Source organism: Marmota marmota, unplaced genomic scaffold (genome assembly GCF_001458135.2).
Source record: "Marmota marmota marmota unplaced genomic scaffold, marMar, whole genome shotgun sequence".
NCBI lineage: Eukaryota > Metazoa > Chordata > Mammalia > Rodentia > Sciuridae > Marmota > Marmota marmota.
Window position 1 is genome coordinate 10,914,900 of NW_025999991.1, and position 21,568 is coordinate 10,936,467.

Here is a 21,568-nt window from a genome sequence, read left to right on the forward strand (position 1 = left end):
GGCAAACACATACACATGCAACACCCTGAAAGCAGAGGGCACTTTCTCCATCCTGCATGAGACCCGTCTCACCGCTGAGAGCCCACTACTACCACCTCTGAGCCCCCACCTGGCACTGTGCAGCAGAGCTGGGTCCCCACATCTCACAGTGATGACTCAGAGGATTCCTGGGGTCACCTGCCAGGTGCTCTGGATGATTCAGGCAGGAGTGCAGACTGTGCAGGTCTCTGTCGACACCCTTTGGGTCTCTGTCAGTGGAGTGGAGCTGTCCGTTAGTCCTCCTGGGAACAGTACTGGAAGGTGCTGCGGAGGCAGACCCGTCTTGGGTGGTCCTCTCTGGTTCTCTCTTGGTCCCACAAGGTGTGCCCTGCGTGCACCTGGAGCACCGAGATCAGTTCCTCGGTGCATCACTTGTCTGGGTGGTCTTGTTCAGCTGGCCACAGAGCACCCACACAGTGGGCTACGGAGTGCGAGGACAGGAGGGCCTGGCCCCAGCACTGCAGCCAGGGTTCGGGGAGCCCAGTTGCTGCAGTTCCTGGAAGAGGGCGAGCAGAGCGCCATGGAAGGACCAGGCTGTCATCAGGTGCAGAACTGCGTCCCGTCTGCATTGTGCATAATGAGGAGTCGGCACTTAAACCTAATTTGGGACAGTGTGGGTACAGCACAGAGGAGCTCTTAAATTAGTTCAGTGGGGGGTTGGGGGTTAAAAATAGTGAATCAAGCCCCCAGGTTTGGTTCCCAGTACCACCAAAAAAAAAAAAGTGGAAGTGAGCTGGATTTTCCCTCCCTGCACACCTTCTGGGTATTGGGAAGTGCAAATATTACCTCTGGATCTTAAATACACAGTTTCCCTTTAAACCAATGAGCACAACTGTGCGGGGTCTTGGAGGAAGACTCACACTAGCGTGTCCAGCTAAGTTTCCATCAGTTAACTGCCTTGTTAGTTCCATGCCGCCCCTCACTGCAGATGGCACCAGGCTTGGCAGAATAAATGTGTCCTGTTTGCCTGTCACCTCGCTGTGTAAGTGCTGAGGTTTGCACAGGAGCTAAAAGCAGACACCCGGGCACAGGACACTCAGGGCTCTCACACCTGGGGACAGAATGGCTCGTTTTGTTTAGTTTAGGTGAAGCAGAGAGGCCACTGTTGTGACAGGCAGCTCTGCAAACACGATTCTGACAGATGTCGCTGTGTGCCAGAGGCAGGAGACCCGTGCAGCAGGGCCTGTGAAGAAGCCCACGTCTCTCTCCTAAAATGAGCCTCACGTTTTGAATAATAGATGCTCACCTTCCAGGCTAGACCTGGGCGTCCCCATTTCCACTGTAATGGCACGTTTTCTAAAGCATCAACTCATACCCCAACTTTGCAGGCGCCATCAGAGAGCTGCTGTGGCAGGGACCCTGGGGAGTCTTGAATTGTCATTTTAAAGTTATCTGTCCCCACCAGGCCAGGCTGGAGCCGCAGGCTGCCCTGAGCCTTGCCCACCAAGAGGATTTTGGTCTAAGACTCATTTATTTGTTCTTGTGTTACATTTCTCAAAATGGAATACTAAGAGGCACAATTTGTCTCTGAGTCTCTGCTTTCCTTTTTCCTCCCTGCACTGTAAAACAGCTGAGTGAGTCCAACAGAGGAAGGGTTTCCTAGCAAGTTTCTAAGTGGACACAGCTAGCATGGCTGCCTGAGAGTCCTGCAGCCTGGGTGACAGGTCCTCCAGCCCCACTGGATACTGTTGTAGAGACTCCCACTTTCATGCAGGAGAAAGGCCTGGGGGTCAGGTGGGGCATCTTGTCCCTGTGGGTCAGGCCCCTCTGATCTGCATGCCATTCGTGTGCTCAGCAGGTTGGGTACTCAGTGGACAGAGCAGATGGGGAGAGAACACCCTGTGCTTTGGCCCCACTGGCAGTAACCACAGCTCTCACAGGGGCCTGGGGCCTCGTGTCAGCACCCTCCACACAGCCTTTTGTACAGAAGGCATCGTTGGGAAGTGATGGGCCCACGGACACTGTGACACATCACAGAGATGAGAGATGATGCCAGCCCGCATCTCCTGCTGAACCAGGGAACAAGGCTCCCCAGCCAGGTTCCCTTCTAGCCACGAGCCGAGCACACAGGAGTGCCGCCCAGAAACAGTGGAACTGTGGCCAGGGAGCTGGTCACCCCAGCCACATGGCTAGTGCGCATCTGTGCAGCCCAGCTCTCGTGCCCAGAGCCATGGCGTCCTGCAGGCATGTCATCAGGGAGACTGGTGCAGGCTGAAAGAGTGGGCGATTGCCCACCAACCCCACAGCAGAGGGCTGTGGACAACTATTTCCTGTCCTGGCCCTGGCACATGAGCAGCCACCCACAAGGGCTTCTGTCCTGGGTCCCAGGTCTCCATGTCGGCCTGCAGGGTGAACCAGGCAGGGCTGATGCCCGTACTGCTCACTCACGGTGAATCTGGATCCTGAGTGCTGGGCAGTGGGTAGCAGCTGAGGACTCCTTCCTGAGCCCTTGGGTTTATAAATGTCTGGACTCCCACTTGAGGAACTCAGGACAGTGATGGAGTCTGGCTATCAGGTTTCCAGGGTCAGTTCCTGCTGGTCCAAGCTATGCAGTGGACATGGGATAGATGGAATGAGATCAGGAGGGGTCTTGCAGCCACTTTGCACTCTTAAACATGACTCCCTGAGGGCTCGTGATGGTCTCAATTGGGTTGGGGAGGAAGATGGTCTTGGGCTGAGGCCTCCCAGGGCACTCACTGGGCTGGATGTTAGGGAAATAGAAACTTGGGTAAATAAACTCCTTAGCAAGATGGTCGAACTTAGGGCTAGCCCTCAGCCAGCCACTGCCTGCTTTGGCTTCCACTTCAGAGTCACTGGTGACTGTCATCCCTAGATGTGACTCCAGGGACAGAGGACCAAGCTCTCCTGAGCCTGCACTGGGGCGGCGTGGAGGGCAGACCCTGCGGGAAGCGTGCCCCCTGTGGAAGCCCCAGTAGCAGCCTCCTGGAGCACCTCTGTGCCTGAGGAGCGGCTCTGCCTGTGCCCTTTCAGCCTTTGGTTTCACAGAGCGCACGTTTCCTGCTGCGGTGGTGGCCCAGGGACCCATGGTTGAAGGAGAGGATGCGGCTGGACCTGTCTGAACTGTGATCTCAGCCCGGGCTCCTTTTATCTTGTGCAGTGTCAGAGCTGGCCCCGTGCCATGTGCTGACAGTTCAGAGGGGGTAACAACAGTCACGATGCCTTGGCCCCTCCGGAGGCCTGGCCTGGCAAGCGTCCAGCCAGAGCTGCGGCTCTGATGTCTGTGTGAAGGACACCTGAGGGGCTAGCACCTCGTGAAAGGCCGGCATCCACTGCAGCAGCAGCTGACCGCCGGGCCGATTCTCTGCCCCCATTTCTAAAGCTCACTGTGGTCCCCCAGTTGGCATGAAATCCGACCAGCCCCGGAGGGTGAGTTCTGCTGAAGTCAAGCGGCCGGGGGCGGGCTGAGTGGCCCTGCAGCGGCTCATCTTCAGCCACTCCCTTTCCTCCCTGAGCATTCCTGGATAGTCTCTGGGCTGGGTTTTGCTTCTTCCCCCAAGCCCCACTCACTCGTGGCGCTTTGCCCTCCCAAGCCCTGGTGGTGCTTCCAGACAGGTGCAGACTCCTAGTGGCTCCCCAGCTCACCTGTGCGTCTCCATCCTTCACCTCTGTTCCCCCATCCAGCCTCCTGGCCACTCTGCCGCCTACCCCCAGGCCTCATGCTGACCACAGCCCCCTGTCTCAGAGGCAGGCTCGGGGCTGAGCCAGGGCAGGATGGCCCGTGGTGACCGGGGTGACCGGGGTGACTGCTCCAAGGCTCAGGTCTGCCCCAGAGCTGCGGCAGCACAAGCCCCTCCCCACCACCCTGGGTCAGGCCAGGAAGGCTTCAGGTCAGTTGCTCAGGGTGGCAGACATGGCTTTATTAGGAAGGACAGGAAAGGAGAAAGGGGACCCTCTCAAGGGAGAGTGGGTCCTCTCAGAGAGGCGAGGGTTGGCGTCCTCTGGCCCTCCAGCCGCACTAGGGTCTCAGGGAAGTGTGGGCCTCCTCCAGGAGAGGGGCTGTGGGGCCCCCCGAATCAGGGCTCTGAGGAGGTCTGGGCTCTCGTTCTGGCCTCAGTTTCCTGCCCCTTTGACCAGCCCTGGGAAGCTTTCCCTGCGAGGGTCTTGATGTTGGCCCTGGGTGAGGGGGCACTGTGGGTCCAGGTGGTGAGGGAGGTCCGGGCTTCCTCTGGGGGTGTGATGTGACCCGTGGCTTCCCCGGGGGGTGTATGTGGCTGGGGTGTCCACACACCGGGCCCGTCTTCCAGGCCTGCGGGCTCGACTGTCAGAGCAGGCTGCCACTTTTCAGTTGTCCTTCCTGTCCTCTCCTGGCTCAGCCGCCCACGGCTAACTAGCCACGGATCAGTGACCCGGAGGAGGCTGGGGCCAGCAGGGAGAGGGAGCTCACGGCTCACCCCAGGCCCAGGGCCCCACTCCTACGTGCGTGAGGTCTCCCCTTGGCCTCTGTGGCGTGTGGCCAGCATGGCTGTGGGTATTCAGCTCTGGGGGACTCTGGGTGGAGTGGCTGCGGACTGCTGGGGGCCAGGCAGAGGTGCCTGCCAAGGCCACCGGACCCCAGGGCTGCTTACATCCGAGATCCTGTGTGGTTGGGGGCTGGGATCATCCCCTGCGTCCTCTAGGGCACTGACCTGCCTGGGGGCAGCCACACCGAGCCCTGCAGGGGCCTGCCCAAGGTTGCTGGCTCTAGTCTGGGCCACCCCCCAGGGCAGACTGGGTCTTCTGCCCCACTCAGGAGCATGCACAGGGTTTCCACACGACCCCGATTCACCTGGGCAACACAGCGTGACTCTGCTGCTCGCCTCGCGTCTCAGTGACCATGTGCAGGGAACTTGAGAACGTGTGAGGAGCAAGATGAGCTCATGGATGGAGCAGCCCAGTGCCGGGCAGCTGAGCCCATAGGACCTCCTGTTGTGTCTCCCTAATACCTGGCCCCGTGTGTGGGTTCAGAAGGATGCTCCGCGTGGGGCTGCCTGGCGGAGGAACTTGGCATGGCCACCTGTCTTCTGGCGCTTGCCTTGTAGACGGGAGGTCCTCTTCCTGGTGGACCTCCTCTGAACAGTCACGCTGGTGGTGGAGGGGTGGCCGGGCTGGTGGTGGAGGGGTGGCCGCTGGTGGTGGAGGGGTGGCCTTGCTGGGGGTGGAGGGGTGGTGCTAGAGCAGAGCAGGTGGTTCCACGATGGCTGACTAGCTGTCGGGGAGCCATGCGGAGCCCAGGGAGGCCTGGATGAGCCTGTGACATGGGTCCAGCAGCCCACCCCTGCCTCCCAAGCTCTGGTCACTTACCCCGAAGGGAACTGGTATTCAGCACACAGACCCAGACGTGGGCTCCTGCTGCAGTGTGACCTGGACTTGTTGCCAACCTGGCAGGTGCATCTGGCTGCCCTGGGCCTGCTCAGGGCCACGTCTCCCTCCAGGCACGTGGGTCCTGGGTCCGGTGCTCTTGAGGCCTCGCGGTACCAGTGGCTCTGCTGAGTGCAGGGATGATGGGAATGTCGTGGGCATTCTGCCATGTGGGGTCTGCCCCTGGCTGCCAATGGCCTGCTGATCTGACCACAGCTGGCCTGTGTCCCGGCCATGTGGCCGCAGCTGCCTGAGGGGGAGGTGAGGCACAGCACGCTGGCCTGGTTCCATGCACTGTTTGTTGCAAAAGCAGGATGTGTGTGTGCCCAGCTCCAGTTAGCTGAAGGCAGGACAGGCCTGGTCCCCGGGGGAGCCGAGCGAGCCTGCCTCCCTCACACAGCCTCTGCCTCCTCAGAACCTCTGCGACCCTGTGGGAAGGCCGTGGGGCTGAGAAGACAAGCGGCCCCTGCAGGCCACCGGTGTTGCCTGGGCAGAGGATGCCCACAGGAGCATTGCGGTGGTTGACTCAGAAGCACATGAGCATGCGGCCTGAGTGGTGTACATGTGTGCAGCTGTGTGTGAACACACGTGTGCACATGTGTTGTGTGTGTGAAAATGGGGGTGGGCATGCTCGCAGCCTGACCTGTGTCCAGGACAATGGGATGCTTTCCGAGCACAACCTTAGAAGGCACCTGTGTGGGTCACAGGAACGGAGGGTGGCGGCTAGACCTGAGCCCCCCCGCCTCCTTCCTCCTTGGAGCCTCCCGCGGCTCCGCGCCCAGTCTCAGGAAGAGTCTGTTTTCTTGCCAGCTGCACGGCTACCTGGAGAACGAGCCGCTCACGCTGCAGCTGTTCATCGGGACGGCGGACGACCGCCTGCTACGGCCCCACGCCTTCTACCAGGTCCACCGCATCACGGGGAAGACCGTCTCCACCACCAGCCACGAGGCCCTCCTGTGCAACACCAAGGTCCTGGAGATCCCGCTGCTGCCGGAAAACAACATGAGAGCCATGTACGTGGCCTGGCGCTCGGGGCCCAGCAAGCCTCACAAACAGTCATGGCCGGGGTTTGTGTCTTTCTAGGGTTTCGGCCCCTGTGCATGTTGGCACCTAGAATAAGTCTCCACTGCACAGCTGTGAGAACTCCCCAGGGTCTCCAGTTAGCTCCTAAACATGACTCCTATTTATTTCTGAGTATAGCAGGGCAAATTAAAGGAAAGTCGAAATGCAAACATTTGAGGAGTGAAGAGGGCCCATGTCTGACAGTGAGGGACTAACCTGCTGCTGTGGCTACTCTGAGGTGCAGTCAGACCCGGCTGCGCTGCGGGAAGCAGATGTAGGAGGGAGATGCAGGCGCACAGCTCCTGCTGGGAGGGCTGAGTGCGCCCACTCGGGAGCAGTGGACACAGATGGACGCGCACAGGGCGGGTGGTGATGAGATGTGCAGGGATAGGGGATGGGGCAGGAGTGGGGACCCGGTGCCTTTGCTGCAGCTCAGGGGCAGCACCTCTGGCCACGTGAGTCTAGCAGAGAGCTGACACACAGAGGGGGTGGGCCATCCAGGGCCCTCAGGGGCCCACGCAAAGGTCAAGGACAGGAGTGCTTGGGCATCCCTTGGGCAGTGAGGAGGCTTGTGTGGTGAGCCGAGGGGCTGAGTAGGGAGTAGAGAGTGAGGCGGGGGCTGCTGGCGCAAGGCTTTGTGAGGGTCTGGTTATGCTATTTATGACTTATAAACCCTCAAGTCAAAACCGAGGGAGAGCCTTCCCACCACCATGGCTTTGCCTGTATCTGCGGGGATTCACCGGCGGCTTCATCCTGAATCTGTTTCCCAGGGATGGTCAGGGCCAGACGGTGGGGAGAGGTTCGTGCTGCCAAGGTATGTGCGGCTGGACCTGCTGCCCTCCTTCCCCAACACGGCCCGCAGTACCCTTGCGCTGCTGGTGCTGATGCGTGGGTTCCGTGGCCCGCCACCCAGGCTTGAGTGCCTGCTCTCTTAGCTGGTGGAGGAAGAAGTCTTGGCTTTTGTTGTTGGAGAGTCTGAACGTGGCGCTCAGTACTGGGGCCCAGACACGCGAATCACCAAGGAGACAGCCTCCAGGAGAAGGTTTCCGGAGAGACAGGGTGTTCGGGACAGGCCTCACGTGTTCCTCGCAGCTTCCAGGACAGCTGGGGACGCGAGGGGGAAGGTGGCAGGTCATGGGGCTCTTTCCAGGGCTGCTCCTGGATGTCTGCTGTGGCAGAACGGGAGCCCAGGGCGTCTGGGAAGGTCCTGGCCGGCCCGGGCCGGGGTGGCAGGCACATCCGTGTGGCTGCCTCACTACCTGATCCCGTCCTGCTCTGGGCGAGGGCCTTCGTTTGCTGCCTGTCCTGGGGAGGTGGGGCAGGGCCACTCACAAGGAGGGGCAGAGCTCGCCAGGCCCCAGTGGGTGGGCTGGGCATGGGAGGCTGGGCGGTTCAAGTTCGGGTGTCAAGTGACCTTTTGTTTGGGCAGCATTGACTGCGCTGGGATTCTGAAGCTCAGAAACTCAGACATCGAGCTGCGGAAAGGGGAGACAGACATAGGCAGGAAGAACACCAGAGTGCGGCTGGTCTTCCGAGTGCACGTGCCACAGCCCAGCGGCCGGACGCTGTCCCTGCAGGTCGCCTCGAACCCCATTGAGTGCTGTGAGTAGACTGCAGGGCATGTCCCTCAGGCACAGGTCAAGAGAGTCTGGCCCAGGCGCTGGCCTCTGCCTGTCTCCCTCACCTGGTGTGGACCTGGAGCGCAGCCCCATTGCTGTGTCTGGGTTAGCACGTGCTCCAGGGAATACCTGCTCCCTGCCGCCCAGACCAGCTCTCTGTGCACCGGGGGGCGGTCCCTCTGAGCTGCACGCCCCTGGACAGCCGGGGGATGCAGAGCCACCTGGGACCCTGGCTTTTCTGACCCCGTCCTGCAGGGCAGAGTAGAGCAGAAAGTCAGCCTGGCACGCTGCGAGGAGCACTGCCCCCCGAGTATACTCCACTTCCCGATCTGGAAACTTGAGCAAAGGTTTTGGCACTGCAGTCCATCCGACTGAGCAAACCTGAATGTGTGTGTGTGAGTGTAAATGTGTGAGTGTGTGTGAATGTGTGAGTGAGTGTGTGTGAGTGTGCATGTGTGAGAGTGGGGGGGGTGTAAATATGTGTGTGCATAAGTGTGAGAGTGCAAATGAGTGTGTGCGTGTGAGTGTATGAGCATGTGTGAGTGTGTATGTGTGAGTGTGTTTGCATGTGAGTGTGTATGTGTGTGAGCGTGCATGTGTGAGAGTATGAGCATGTGTAAGTTTTTATGTGTGAGTGTGTGTGTGCACATGTGTTAGCGTGTGTGAATGTGTGAGTGTGAGTGTGCATGTGTGAGAGTGTGTGTGTGGGGGGTGTAAATGTGTGTGTGCACAAGTGTGAGAGTGCAAACAAGTGTGCATGTGTGGGTGTATGAGCACGTGTGAGTGTGTGTGCATGTGAGTGTGCATGTGTGTGTGTATGCGTGCAGTGCTGGGTTACAACCCAGGACTTCACACACATTAGGTGCGTGCTCACCCCAGCCCCAGGCGTAAAGGGTAGAAACCATGTAGACATTCATCTTTCTGGTGCCACAGGCTTCTGTGCCTCTGGTCCCTGTGTGGCCTGTGTGCTGCCTGATCTTGGGCACAGTGGCTGGCAGCCAGCCAGAGGCGGCTAGGGAGGGCAGTGGCAGTCTGCAGCCTTCCCCTCTGTCTGCCGGGCTGACTCTGGGTCAGCAGTGAGGTCCTGGTCAGCTCTGCGCAGAACCCTCTGCACCAGCCTGTCTTCCCACCATTCCCTGCTTCCTGGAGCCCCGTGGCGTCCTGGGCGGGTCTGGGCTCACGGGGGGGGGCAGCCAGGCTTTGTCACCCTTGGTCCCCATGTCATCTGCTGCCTTCTCTACCTCTCTGCCCGTGTCACCTAAAAGGCAGCCTCCCCACCAGGAAGGCACTCCCCCTCCGTGTGGCTGACTCAGAAACTCTCTAGCTCCTCTGCACGAGGCCTCCTGGGGTCCACTCCTGGCCACCCACCTGGACCTCCAGCCAACCAGCCCTGCTCTCGGCCCCCCGCCCCTCGCCTCAGTCACAGAGCGAAGCCTCCTGGCTGCCTGCCCTTTCTCCCACCCACCGCGGGGGTCCTCCAGCTCAGGCCGAGGCCAGCTCACAGAGGGCCAGGGCCAGCACTGGGGTCAGGTGAACAGCGTCCAGGTGCTGAGGGCAGTGTCCTATTTTTACACAAGATGTAGAATTCTGAGAATTGGCAGTGATCGTGGAAGGCTGCAGTTAGAGCCGGGCACCCTCTGTCCTCCATGTCATGTGGTGGGAGACCCATCTCAGACCAGGGTCGGGCAGCCCTGGGGTGGTCGGATGGCAGTTTCCCTGGGGGCCATTCTCACTGTCCTCTCACCCATGCAGCCCAGCGCTCGGCCCAGGAGCTGCCCCTCGTGGAGAAGCAGAGTATGGACAGCTGCCCGGTCGGCGGGGGGAAGAAGATGGTCCTGTCAGGCCACAACTTCCTGCAGGACTCCAAGGTTGTCTTCGTGGAGAAGGCGCCAGGTGGGTCCTTAGGACAGCCACCAGGGTTTCCTGCCTGGGGCACTGGTGGGCGTGGGCTCCTGCTCGGCAGGCACAGGCCCGCCACGTGTGCTCCGTGTGCGTGTGGGACAGCCCTGCGTGTCCACAGGGTCTCAGGGAGCTGTTTGCTGGAGGAGGTACCAGTGGACGTCTGGAGTCCTCCAGCTGTCCTTACTGATCCTGCTGCCAGGACCAACGCAGGCCTGGGGCAGATCTCCCTCTCGGCTGCTTGCTGCGCTGTGGGTCCTCTGGAGGGGGTTCCCGGGGCCGGGGCCTCCGTGACTGCTGGCCAGCACTTCCCCATCCTCCCCCCATTGGCCACGTGCCATGGAACCCCTCTCCCTGCTGCCTGGGAGAGCTCCTGAGGCCTCCTTGGAGCTGGCAGCAGGGTGGTCATGAGTAGGCCGGCTTGCTGACCTTGGTGGCCATCGTGTGGGTGCTACAGACTAGAACTGCGGCTTCTTCTCCGTTGCTGGGGACCTTCCGTGCCGTGGCCACGTGTGTGTGTGGTGTGTGTGAGATCCCCAGGCCCACAGTTCCAGAGGCCTAGGCCACCCCAAGCGAAGTGGGGTACCCTCAGCTCGGCGGCTCGGTGCTCACGCCGGCCCCGGCTCAGCACTGCTGCCCTCTGGTGCAGCCTTAAGGCAGGAGTGAGGTGTCCCGGGAGTCGCCTTTTCCTGGGGCCAGCATGCTGGGTGGCCTGCCACGGCTGCTGTCCCGGGGTCAGGAACTCGGCTGGCTGTAGGAAGGGCCTGCGGTCTGAGGCACTGTGTTGACCAGAGGGGCTGGGCAGGGGCTGCTGCTGGCCAAAGATGAAGAGCCTGTGTTCATTGACGTGGGTTTCAAAGAAGGATGGACAAGCCTCATGGGCGTGTCTCTGACAGATGAGGACCAGGGTGCGTGGCCACAGGGCCCGGCTTCCACCAGGGCCACGGGCAGAAGCCTGTGGACCCCACTGTCACAGGGAGAGGCCCCGGGCAGAGGCCTGTGGACCCCACTGTCTAACAGACAGTTCTGAGTGTTGTTTTGGAACTGGGTCCTGGGCTAAGATCAGTCCCTCCTGGGCACCTTCTCCCTCTCCCCAGGACTTTTCCTTAGGACACCGCCCCACCCAGGCACCCACACAAGGCCAGTAGCTTGGTGGCTTTGCCCTTTTCACATTTACCAACTGGAATTTTCACGAGGGTGGCCAGTCCTGCACTTAGGCTAATCACTGACAGCCACTGAAGCTTTTGGTCTCCACAATGGGGTCTTGATTTTGTACAGTTTGCAGGAAACTTAAGCACTTCAATCAACACGGGCTTGGAGAGCTCTCGCCTCCAACCTGGCTTGCCTCTGCAATCATGCACGTAATTGAAAAATACTTCTGAAATTATAGAGAACAGCCAACTAGGTGTGGCGGCGAGGACCGCACTGCCCGGCCCTCTCCGCAGGAGGCCAGCTGTGGTGTGCTTCGGGCCTCTCTGGCAGGAGCGTGAGAGCCAACGTTGTGCTCTCTGCACTGAGGTTTGTGCAAGGATACCTCAAGGAAACCTGGGTGCCTGCGCAGTCGTGAGGCCGGGCTCCTGTGCTCCGGGGGCGTCTTCCTCGTTGACAGCTCTTCAGGCCAGGAGAGGCCTGGCGGGGCGGCGGGGGGCTGTCTCTGTGCAGACACTCTGACTGGAGCTGCAAAGGGGGTCGGTGCCGTGAGGTCCGCCGTCGGCAGCCAGCATTCTCCAGTTAGTCAGAGCCCATTGTACAGGGTGGTGGTGAGGTGTGGTCACCTGCCACTTGGTGTGCAGAGCTTAGGGTCATGAGTGTCCCCCCCATCAACCTCCCCCATTGGCAGCCCTTCCCACCTTCGCTGGCTCTTCCTGTCCTCACAGCTCAGCACAGTGGCTGCCTCAGGAAAGCCGCTCGTGACACCTCAGGCTCAAGGCCAGCTGACAGGCACCATCTGCCCTCCCTGCCTAGAGCAGCTGGCTCTGCAGCTGCCCACTCTCTGCAGCAGTATCCAGTGTCTGGTATACAGAAGGCATGCAGTAAATGCATAGTTGTCACATCAATGCACACGGCACTGTGAGCTTATGGCCACGAGCATGCTGCAGCTAGTCAGCGCCCACATGGGTGCTCATCTGTGTACACGGACATGTGCAAATTGTGTCTTCAAAAGAAGGGGCCAGTATCCATGTAGTCTCCCCAGCATTCAGCTTCCCAGACAGCAGCTGTCACCCCAGCTCTTCCCAGGGCACCTATGAGTCACTGTGACTCCTCTCTGTACCCTGGTGATGAGATTTCCTAGTTTGTTGTTTTTTTTTTAATTTTTTGAGAAACCACTAAACTCAAAAACACAGTTCTCACCTGTCTTCTGATGAGGCATCAGGTCCATTTCAAAGTTCTGATCTTAAACTGTTGCTAGTGGCAGAACGAGACCAGGGAGCTGCGAGGGGGCAGGTGCCGCTGGCATCCCCAGAGGCCGTCCCGTCTGCCCTGCTCTCCGCGTTCCCAGAGCACAGCTGGTTGTGGTGTCGTGAACACTGCCTCATCTAGGTCTTGGCCTTGGTCAGGGTTGGGACGGAGCACAGCCTCTCCGGGCCAGACAGGCCACTGTGGCCCGCCTTGCCAGCAGCCCCTGTGTTCTGACCAGGCTGGCCCACAGTGCCACAGCCCAGAGCTTGTACGTGTTTAACAGAGTGGCTCCCTGCCCTTGGCCAGCGGGCTGGGCGCTGCGGCCCCCAGGGCTCAGTGGGGGCTGCAGGCAGGGTGGCATGCAAGAGCAAGCTCCACCTGTCCTTCACCCTCTTGCTGCCTTCAGCAGCTGGGAAGGGCCCTCACACCCAGACATGGGCCCTTCCTACGGACAGTGTGCTCAGTGGGGCACGGAGTGGCTCTGGCTGCCCATGGCAAAGCCGGGGCACATAGCTGTGGCTCTCCTAGGTCTCTGTCTGTGTCGTGCAAAAGGCTTGGGTTTGAATAAGCCTGTCTTCAGGGTTTAGGCCAAGGGCTTGTGCCTCTGCACCAGAGGGTGTTTTCTGGTGACAAAAGTCAGTGGAGAATGCTCCAAGAAGCCGAGAGGTGGGGTGCAGCCTGGGCAGTCACCTGTAAGCCCCCGGTCAAGTCAGAAAGCCTGCTGATGCCGAGGCCACCAGCAACAGATGCTGCCCGTGCACAGTGCAAATGAGGGTCCAGCCGCTGCCCCTGAGGACGGCCGTGCCTCTCAGGACACTGCACTGGGCATGTGTGTGTGTGTGTGTGTGTGTGTGTGTGTGTGTGTATGAGGACGGCCGTGCCTCTCAGGCCACTGCGCTGGGCGTGTGTGTGGCCGTGTCACATTCGGCACAGTAAGCTCACTGATGAGTGGAGATGCGGGTGCCCCAGGAGGTGCAGCGTGCTCTCTGTTGGGAGACCAGCCGAGGGAGCAGCACACAGGACTCCCAAGACCTCCAGGAGCTGCTCCCTTGGCAAAGCCACCCCCTGATCTGCGTGGTCTTCTGGGGACAGGCGCAGACCCCTGTGGCTGCTGTGCTGTGTGAAGGCCTCCCCAGGCAGGTTGCTACAGCCCCTCATCTGCGGGTGACCGCAATGGCGGGGCTCAGCTGTGGTTCTGCCTCAGTCACCTCTGTGGCCACCATGACCTGGGCAGGTGAGCTGGGACCAGGACGACTGGCCTCTTCCTCCCAGGGCCTGCCCTCCAGATGGGCCGACATCTGACAGGGCGAGAACATGACTCGCAACAGAGGAGGCGCCACCCTCCTGGGCTCAGGCCCAGAGCCAGGGCCTCACTGCAACAAGGCCAGGGGAGACATGGGGGTGGACACTCAGAGGAGCCACATCCGTCACACTGACCTCTGCCCAGAGCTCCCACTGAGGCCCACACCCATATAGCCTGACCATCTGCAAAACTCATGAGTCAAGTGCCAGCCCCAAGCCAACAGAGAGCCCTGACCCCTTACCAACATAGAGCCCCGACCCCAGCCCAACAGAGAGCCCTGACCCCTTACCAACATAGAGCCCTGACCCCAGCCCAACAGAGAGCCCCAACCCCTTACCAACATAGAGCCCCAACCCCAGCCCAACAGAGAGCCCCAACCCCAGCCCAACAGAGAGCCCCAACCCCTTACCAACATAGAGCCCTGACCCCAAGCCAACAGAGAGCCCCGACCCCAGCCCAAAAGAGAGCCCCGACCCCTTACCAACATAGAGCCCAGACCCTAAGCCAACAGAGAGCCCCGACCCCAAGCCAATAGAGACCCCACCCCAAGCCCACAGAGACCCGACCCTTTACTAACATAGAGCCCTGACTCCAACCCAACAGAGAGCCCTGACCCCTGTCCTCCCCAACAGTTGTTGCCAGCACCACTCTTCTTTGGTGTCCTGAGTGTCTGTCCAGGAGAGGGGCACCCTGGTGTGCTCCCTAGGACTGGGCCCCAGCCTTTCCCAGGCCTACCTCTTCTGTCCCATGGAAGGCCTTGGTGGGGGTGGACGGAGGCGGGACTACAGGCCATGTGGGTGCACAGGTGGGGACCTGCAGTCAGGATGTGACTCTTGACCTCGTCCACCCACCTGTGCTTGGCATGGTGTCGTGGGAAGCAGCCTGCAGGAGCTGTCCCCACCCCCCTGCTGGCACAGGACACCCAAGGAGGACCCTGGAGGGGGTGGCTCACGGGGCCCTTGAGTGCCTAGTGCCACGGTGAGCCTAGAGAAGAAGGGAAGTGCACCCTCCTGCACGTGCGAGTGTGTGCAAGAGGCCATCCGGTCGGCTCCAGAGGAAGGAGTGGAAGGACTGCCCTCCGGGAGCCGGGCTGGCCAGTGTGGCTCCTTGGCTGGCCCAGGAGCATAACACAGGGAAGAAGCACCACCTTCCTGCAGCTGACAGGCAGTGCCCAAGAGGGCCGGACCTGGACCAGATGGGCCTCATGCTCTCACTCATCACAGATCTCAGCACGTTTGTTAATTGTGACTGACTGTCCCGTGGGGTCTCGCCCGCTCCCCAAGGTCACCGAGTAGCTGGAAACAGCAGCCCACGCCACATGGCCCTGACAGGCGTCTCTAGTCTGCACCTGCTCAAGCACAGGCCTAGAAGAGCGTGCCCGCAAGGCCATCCTGGGAAGCGAGCAGTGTCGGTGCTGTGCGAGTGTGAGTGTTGTGACGTGTGCCTGCGTGGGTGCTGGTACCTGTTAAAGTGAGGCGGAGTGTGGGTGCATGTGTGAGGGACCGAGCACCTGCTTGGCTCCTGAGGACCGCTCTGCCTTGGGGACCTCTCCACCTCTCCCTGCCCTCCGTGCAGCTGGGGAAGTCAAAAGAGAGGCCTCACACTGCATGTGCTCAGCAGTGGACATGCTAGTGGCCCTCCCCACCTTCCCTAGTCTCCGACCGCCAGGCGTGGACACAAGGCATCTGCTGTGTCCTCGAGGCTTTGGAAAGCACCCTCTTCCTGCTTCTCTGCCCGTTGGAGGGAAGGCAGGATTGGGAGGGCACATCTGTGTCTCTGCTTTTCACCTTGGTGTGGGCCTCACTGGGAGCAGCTCCCAGTCCCTGCAGCCTGTGGCCACCTAAGCACAGGTGCCAATGCCCCACAGCTCTGCTGCGCACTGCGGGACTCCAGGAAGGGCTGTGTCCATAGGATGCGTCCCAGGCTTTTTCTTGCATTGGCCTCAGAGCCAAGGAACTGTCCTGTGGTCCTCCGTGTGGCTGGTGCTGCAGAGGCTCAGGAAGAAAGGGACTCGAGGTCTGGAGTGTGAACCTGTCCACAGCGTGGCCTATGCAGAGCAGGAGCTGCCTTAAGGCCAGCCCTCCCAGCCCTAGCCCAGGGGCCGAGCCCCAAAACTCCAGGGCGCCTTGGCCTTCTGGTGCGTTGTGGCTGACCTTGGAGGTCAGAGCCCAGAGCAGAGAGCTGTGGGGAGCAGGGTGGGCAGTAGAGACTGTGACTGCTAACCATGAATGGACAGCTCAGCTTGCCCCCTCCACCCCAGACTGCTGCTCCCCCCTGAAATGGTGACCATTGGGTGGCGAATGGACCTGGGGCTTCCCTTGAGGAGCTTCCCCAAGCAGGATAGCTCCACAGGGCACAGCTGAGCCTCCCTGAGGGTAGCCCTGGGCTTTCAGACCCCGGACTCTGCCACCCAGTGGAGTTGCGTCCCAGGTCCCAGCTGGCACAGACCCAGTATCACTGTGCTGGGCAGTACGTGGCGTGGGCCCTGTTTCTCCTGGCTGCACAGCCCCAGGCCCCCTCTCGGGACGGAATCACCCAGCGTCCCCAGCCAGGAGGAGCTGGGCTCCCTGCATCATGTGGTCCCTGCTTCTGCACCTTGAGCGGTAGGCCTGACCCAGAAGAAGCCACACCGCTGCCTGCTGTGCTGTGGGCATGGCCATGGTCTCCCCAGGGTGCACATGCTGGAGGCTGGTCCCCAGGGAGGCCATGTGGGCGGTGCTGGGATGGGGGGGGTGATCTGGAAGGGATCTCCAGGACCTCAGTTAGCGGTGAGTGTTGTCATGGAGAGTGAGCCTGAGCCAGGCACAGTGGCCAGGCCTGTCACCCCCGCTCCGTGGGAGGCTGAGGCAGGAGGATGGCAAATTCCAGGCCAGCCTCAGCAACTCAGTGAGGGTTTGTCTCAAAATAAAGACTAGCTCCTGGATAGAGCACCCTGGGTTCAGTCCCAGTCCAGAGCCAGCCTGGGCCCCCAGCTCCCGGGGCTTCCTGCCGGCCTCACGCCTCTTCCCATGCCCTCCTGCAAGCCTTCACCACAGGCCTTGGCAGAGCTGCGGTGCCAAGGCACCCAGCCGCGGGGCTCTGCACAGGAAGCAGGCCTGTGTCTGGCTGCTGTCACAGCAGTGTCTTCAGGTCTGTCCGTGCTGAAGCAGGTGTCTGAGCTTCACCCTTCCCCGTGGCCGGCGAGTGCCAGGGTGGCTGCTCTGCTCCACAGGTGTGGGCACCAGGGCCCTGGGCACCCTGGGTGATGAACCTCTGTGGCGCGTTCCCGTGAGGACAGGTGTGTCCCTCCTCAGGCCCACACAGGGTGCACTGCCGGGCCACAGGCTGACTCCGAGTTTGGCATCAAGTGCCTGCCAGGCTGATTGCTGCAGTGGCTGGGCCACCTCTCTGGAGTCCTGCTGAGGAGGCAGACCACGGACCTAAGGAGATCGACCAACCAGGCGGCCAGGCCCCTCAGGTGGCGGGCTCCTGATGTGTGCTGTGGCTCAGTTCTGTCCGGTCAGCCTGTTGGCCCTGGCCCTCCCAGAGCCGGGCACTGGGGCCTCTCCTCTGGCTGCTGACGGGAGCTGTAGCATGCGGCAGCCGTGCCCCCCCCCCCAGCAGGACTGGAGACAGCGCCTCGCACAGCCGCTTCCACACATGGAAACAGTGGCTCAGCTCCTGGTCCTGGCGTGTGACTGGCCTCTGGGCTGCGCAGGCGTCCGGTGGCCTGTGGAAGCTGCCTCCAACCCGCAGGCCCGGGTGTGGCGGGGAAGCCTGGCAGTGACTCACGCTGCAGGGAATTCCCTAATGATGGGGAACATTTTTGCTTCTGGAGTCGGGCACAGCTTCCTCCTGAGGCTCCAGGGAGCTGCAGATGAGGCGGAGCACAGAACCCACCCAGGCAGCCAGGCCCTCCGCCGGCCTGCCCCGGAGCCTGGCGCACAAAGCCCACCCGGCTGCCCCCAGCAGCAGCCTGCTTCACAGAAGTGCGGTGGCGACGTGGAGGGGCTCCTCATGGTCCCAGACACGAGTGTGGGCCTCCACCTTGCCTCAGCCTCTGTCTGTGCTGGAAACACTCCGCCATGCCCATGTTTCTAGCCTCAGGCGTGTTTGCCTATGAAAGACCGTCCACGATCCCTCAGAAACTCGAGAGCCAAGGTCCCCTCACAGTGCGCTGCCGCTTGTGGGCCTCGGGCACCCAGAGCGCAGTGCCCAGGTGGCGTTCCACCTGCCTCCTGGGGTGGGCAGGAAGGCCAGGGGAAGCCTGCGGTCTTTGAAGATGCTACGTCTCAGTGGCTCCCAGGAGCTGTCGTGACGTGTTTTGTGACCTGACCCAGGTGTGTCATGGAAGCCCTGCTCCTGTGGTGTCCTACGGGCCCGGCAGCATGGTGGCCCACGGGGCTCCCCGTGGGTACACGACAGGCACCACAGGCCCGCATGGCACAGCAGGAAGTGTCCATTTCTCCTTTGTGCCCAGCACTGCGGCACCCACCTCCACACCTGCACTTTGTCTGATATTTGCCACAGGTTTGAACTGCAAAGCACACCACTGTAGCAGGCGGCCATGCCACAGGAGTCTAGTGGCACGCTGCGGTCCCTGATGTCCTCAGAGGTGACCAGGCAACAGCATCTACCCCTGGGGCTTGTGACGTGCGACATCCCTGCCTACACTGCAGTCCCATTCCCAGCATAGGCTGGCACCTCCTCAAAAGGTTCCTGGTGAAACTCCACTGTGCCACGGCTTGGGCCAGGCCCTGCAGACAGGTGGCCACACCCACGCTTCTGGGGCAGACTTGGCTGTGTTGCAAGAAGACTCACAAGTTGCTTTAAAGGTGCCAAGGAGGTGACGCCCTGGTCCCATGAAGGGGAGGTCTGCAGAGATGAGCAAAGGGGTGGCATCTGGCCACACAGGAGCCAAGGGCAGGAGCCCGTCTGACGCGCCTTGCGTGGGGCATCTGCACACGCGGCTGGGCCCCTGGTGCTTGTGCGCCAGGCTCTTGGGCTGCTGCTTCAGGGGCTGCAGCCGTGGGAGCACCGGTTTCCCGGCCCGAGAGGCGGCTGCAGGTCCGTGGTGATCCCTGAGCAGATGCGTCTGGTAGGGGATCTGAACTGGGCCTCAGGCGTCCCCAAGGCTGGGGGGGCCCTGGTGCAGCTGGGAGGTTCTCAGGGCCGCTGGTGACTCACATCTCCATCCTTGGCCCCCACCCTCCGCCCACTGCTTTGCCTGGCACTGAGGGAAGAGGAGATCCTATCAATCATGCAGGGTTGGTAACAGATACACGTTTTCTTCTTTGAAAATGGAGCCTAAGCCATGCTGAGGGAGGTTGCCCATCACAGTTCACCTTGGGAACTGACTTTATTTTGGAGAAGAAAAGCATTGGGGAGGAAAAGGGGCCTCTGTGGGGTGGACGTCGTCAGCCCGTGGTGACCAGCCCAGGTAGTGAGCCTGTCAAGGGGCTGGAGACACACCACCTGCCAGCTGCAGACCGTCCCCTGAGTGGGCCCACACCTCGTGCCAGCTGAGAACAATGCATCCTTTCACTGAGCCTCCAGAGCCTTTTGTTTTTTTTAAAACATGCAAACGGCCACTGGGTAAGGTTAAAAATACCATGTGTTTTGCATTTCTGGGTCCCTGTGCAGGAGGCCCTCACAGAAAGGCTTTTCTTAATTTGCAGTTGGTCCTCTGAGCAGAGGATGGAGCCTGGCTGGCTCCAAATTCTGCCCCCAAAACCTAGGGAGGCTGGTGGGTCGTAGGCAAGTGGACACGCGGGCTCCCAGGCTGGCAGTGTCACCTGCTTCCCCGCTTGGCTGCTCTGGAGGAGCACTGGGCACAGAAAGTCTTTCCTGATGGAGCTGAGTGCTGAGGGGCCACAGGCAGGGGCCAGGGTGGAAGGAGCCCAGGCACAGTGGCGTGGCTCCCTCAGCGTCGTGGTGCCCAGCTCCTTGGCCAGGCCACCGCAGGCCACACCCTGTGAGGGCCAGCCACCCCCCGGTGCCCAGAATGCTGCCCTTGACCAGCCTAGGCTGGGACGTCTGCTGCTGGGGTCTCAGCACAGGCTTCCACTCTCAAGTGACAGGACTCTTCCTGTCCTTTCTTCCAGATGGCCACCATGTCTGGGAGATGGAAGCGAAGACTGACAGAGACCTGTGCAGACCAGTAAGTACCCCTCAGTCCCCCTCCAGCAGGGCCCAACAGGCTGCGGTTCCTGTTTATTAAAATAAAGCAACTCAAACAATAAACAGAAGCAGTAATAAAACAGCAAACACTGGTGAGAACAAGTGCTACTGCATGCAAAATACCAGACACAGTTAGGACAGTAGCAGTGACCACAAGACCCTAGGCTGGACGGCCCGAGGCGCCTCACGTGGGAGCCTGCTCCTGAGTCAGGTGGACAGGCTCTGAGGCTCCCAGGAGGGGCACCTCACAAGAGAATGGCGACTCGAGTCCCGCCTCCTTGTGCCCACAGCACTGTCACACCAGTGCTGTCCTGGGAGACGGGTGTTCCGAGCCTCCCACGGGGCGCCAGCCCTGCCCATATGTGCTGGCAGCCCGTGGCATGTGAGCTTGGCAGTGACTTGCCACCTCTCCAGAGAGCACCCTGGTGCTCAGCACCCTCTTGTGTTGAGCTCCACTCAGCCTGGAGAGCAGCCCTAAGCAGACTGCCCGGATCTACTCAGTGGATTTGCAGACAGGCCAGTGAAGATGCACGTGCCACAGCTGTGGTCAGTGCGTGGTGTGGTGTGGTCTGTGGCTGATGTCACCAGTCCATTTCCAACCTGCGGCCACACGCGTCATCTGCCCACTCCCCCCTCTTCACTGTGGGCCACAGGCACAAGGCAGTTGCCCGTGAGCGGTTACTGCTTCTCCGAGGTGCGTCTTGGGGCTGGCTTTGGTCTGCAGTTGAGGCCACCCTCCAGCTTGATGCTGGTGTGGCACCCCCAGCCCTCTGCCTTCACCCTGCACCTCTTCCTGGTCTGGTCTGAGCTGGCGTATAGACCACTGATGTTGAAAATGAGTTTTCATGCAGTTCATCAGCACCTGCCAGTGAACAGTGCGTTCTGCTGAGTCCTAGGGGAATTTGAAACACATCAGGCCCAGCAAGCAGAGTTGGAAGATGTCCAAAGGCCTCCCAAGCTCTATAGCTCACTGCCCTGGCCACTGTCGTGCCTGATGGCTTTTCCATGCCCAGGGGGCCGGGTGGGCTTGGCCTGCCTCCCGAGTGTGTAAATGGACATCAGATTATTCAGAAATGTCATTAGGTGAAGGGCTTGGTCCTCGTGGGCTGTCTCTGGACACTGGACAGCTGATGTCACTGAACAGGGACACTCGGGTGGTGTGCCTGGCAGACCTCGTCCTGGCGAGGTGCCCTGGCTGCCCATGTGCGTGGGCCCAGCTTACAGGTCACTGTGTCAGAATGATGGTCTTCCACTGCACAGCATGAACCCCTTCCTGGTGCTGATCACTCCCGGGAACCTTTCCTGGGTTGCAAAGGGAAGGTCCTCCCTGGCACAGGGGAGCCTTGTCCTGGTGATGCAGGCCCCCTTTGGAGCCAGTGTCCACTCATGGGCCACCCGAGGAGCCCCTGCGGAGGAGCCAAGGAGGCAGGGCGCGCACACCTGTGTGTGCTGTGTACCCAGCTGGAGCTGCTTCCTGTCCACTGCTGAGCACCACTCTCAACAGAGCCCGTCTTTCCAAAGCAGACCACCGGGGGTGCTGTGCCCTGCGTAGCTGGTTCTTTCCCGGGTCACCTGTCCCCTCTCCGTCCTTGTTGAGGGCCTGTCTGTCGGAGGCGTGAGCTGCAGCTGTGCCACCCAGGACGGCCCAGCCCTGCCTCCTCCCCGCCGTGGCCTGGGTAGGAAGTTTCCTTCTGGTCTCTTCTTGTCGTTCTTGTCCTCTGAGGGTGTG

The 21,568-nt window shown here is 60.9% G+C and overlaps 1 protein-coding gene across 7 annotated transcripts in view; it reads left to right on the top strand.

Moving 5' to 3' along the window:
- The window catches only part of Nfatc1 (nuclear factor of activated T cells 1), a 99,237-nt gene that overhangs the window by 36,206 nt on the left and 41,463 nt on the right, over positions 1-21,568 (top strand). For 4 of the 7 annotated variants that reach the window (XM_048806678.1, XM_048806682.1, XM_048806681.1 and 1 more), the window contains 4 exons: positions 6,208-6,464; positions 7,889-8,061; positions 9,831-9,971; positions 19,764-19,819. In XM_048806678.1, the coding sequence (XP_048662635.1) occupies positions 6,208-6,464; positions 7,889-8,061; positions 9,831-9,971; positions 19,764-19,819 (627 nt within the window). The remainder of the gene's footprint in view (positions 1-6,207; positions 6,465-7,888; positions 8,062-9,830; positions 9,972-19,763; positions 19,820-21,568) is intronic. The other 3 variants (XM_048806680.1, XM_015499594.2, XM_015499595.2) reach the window with 1 other exon arrangement.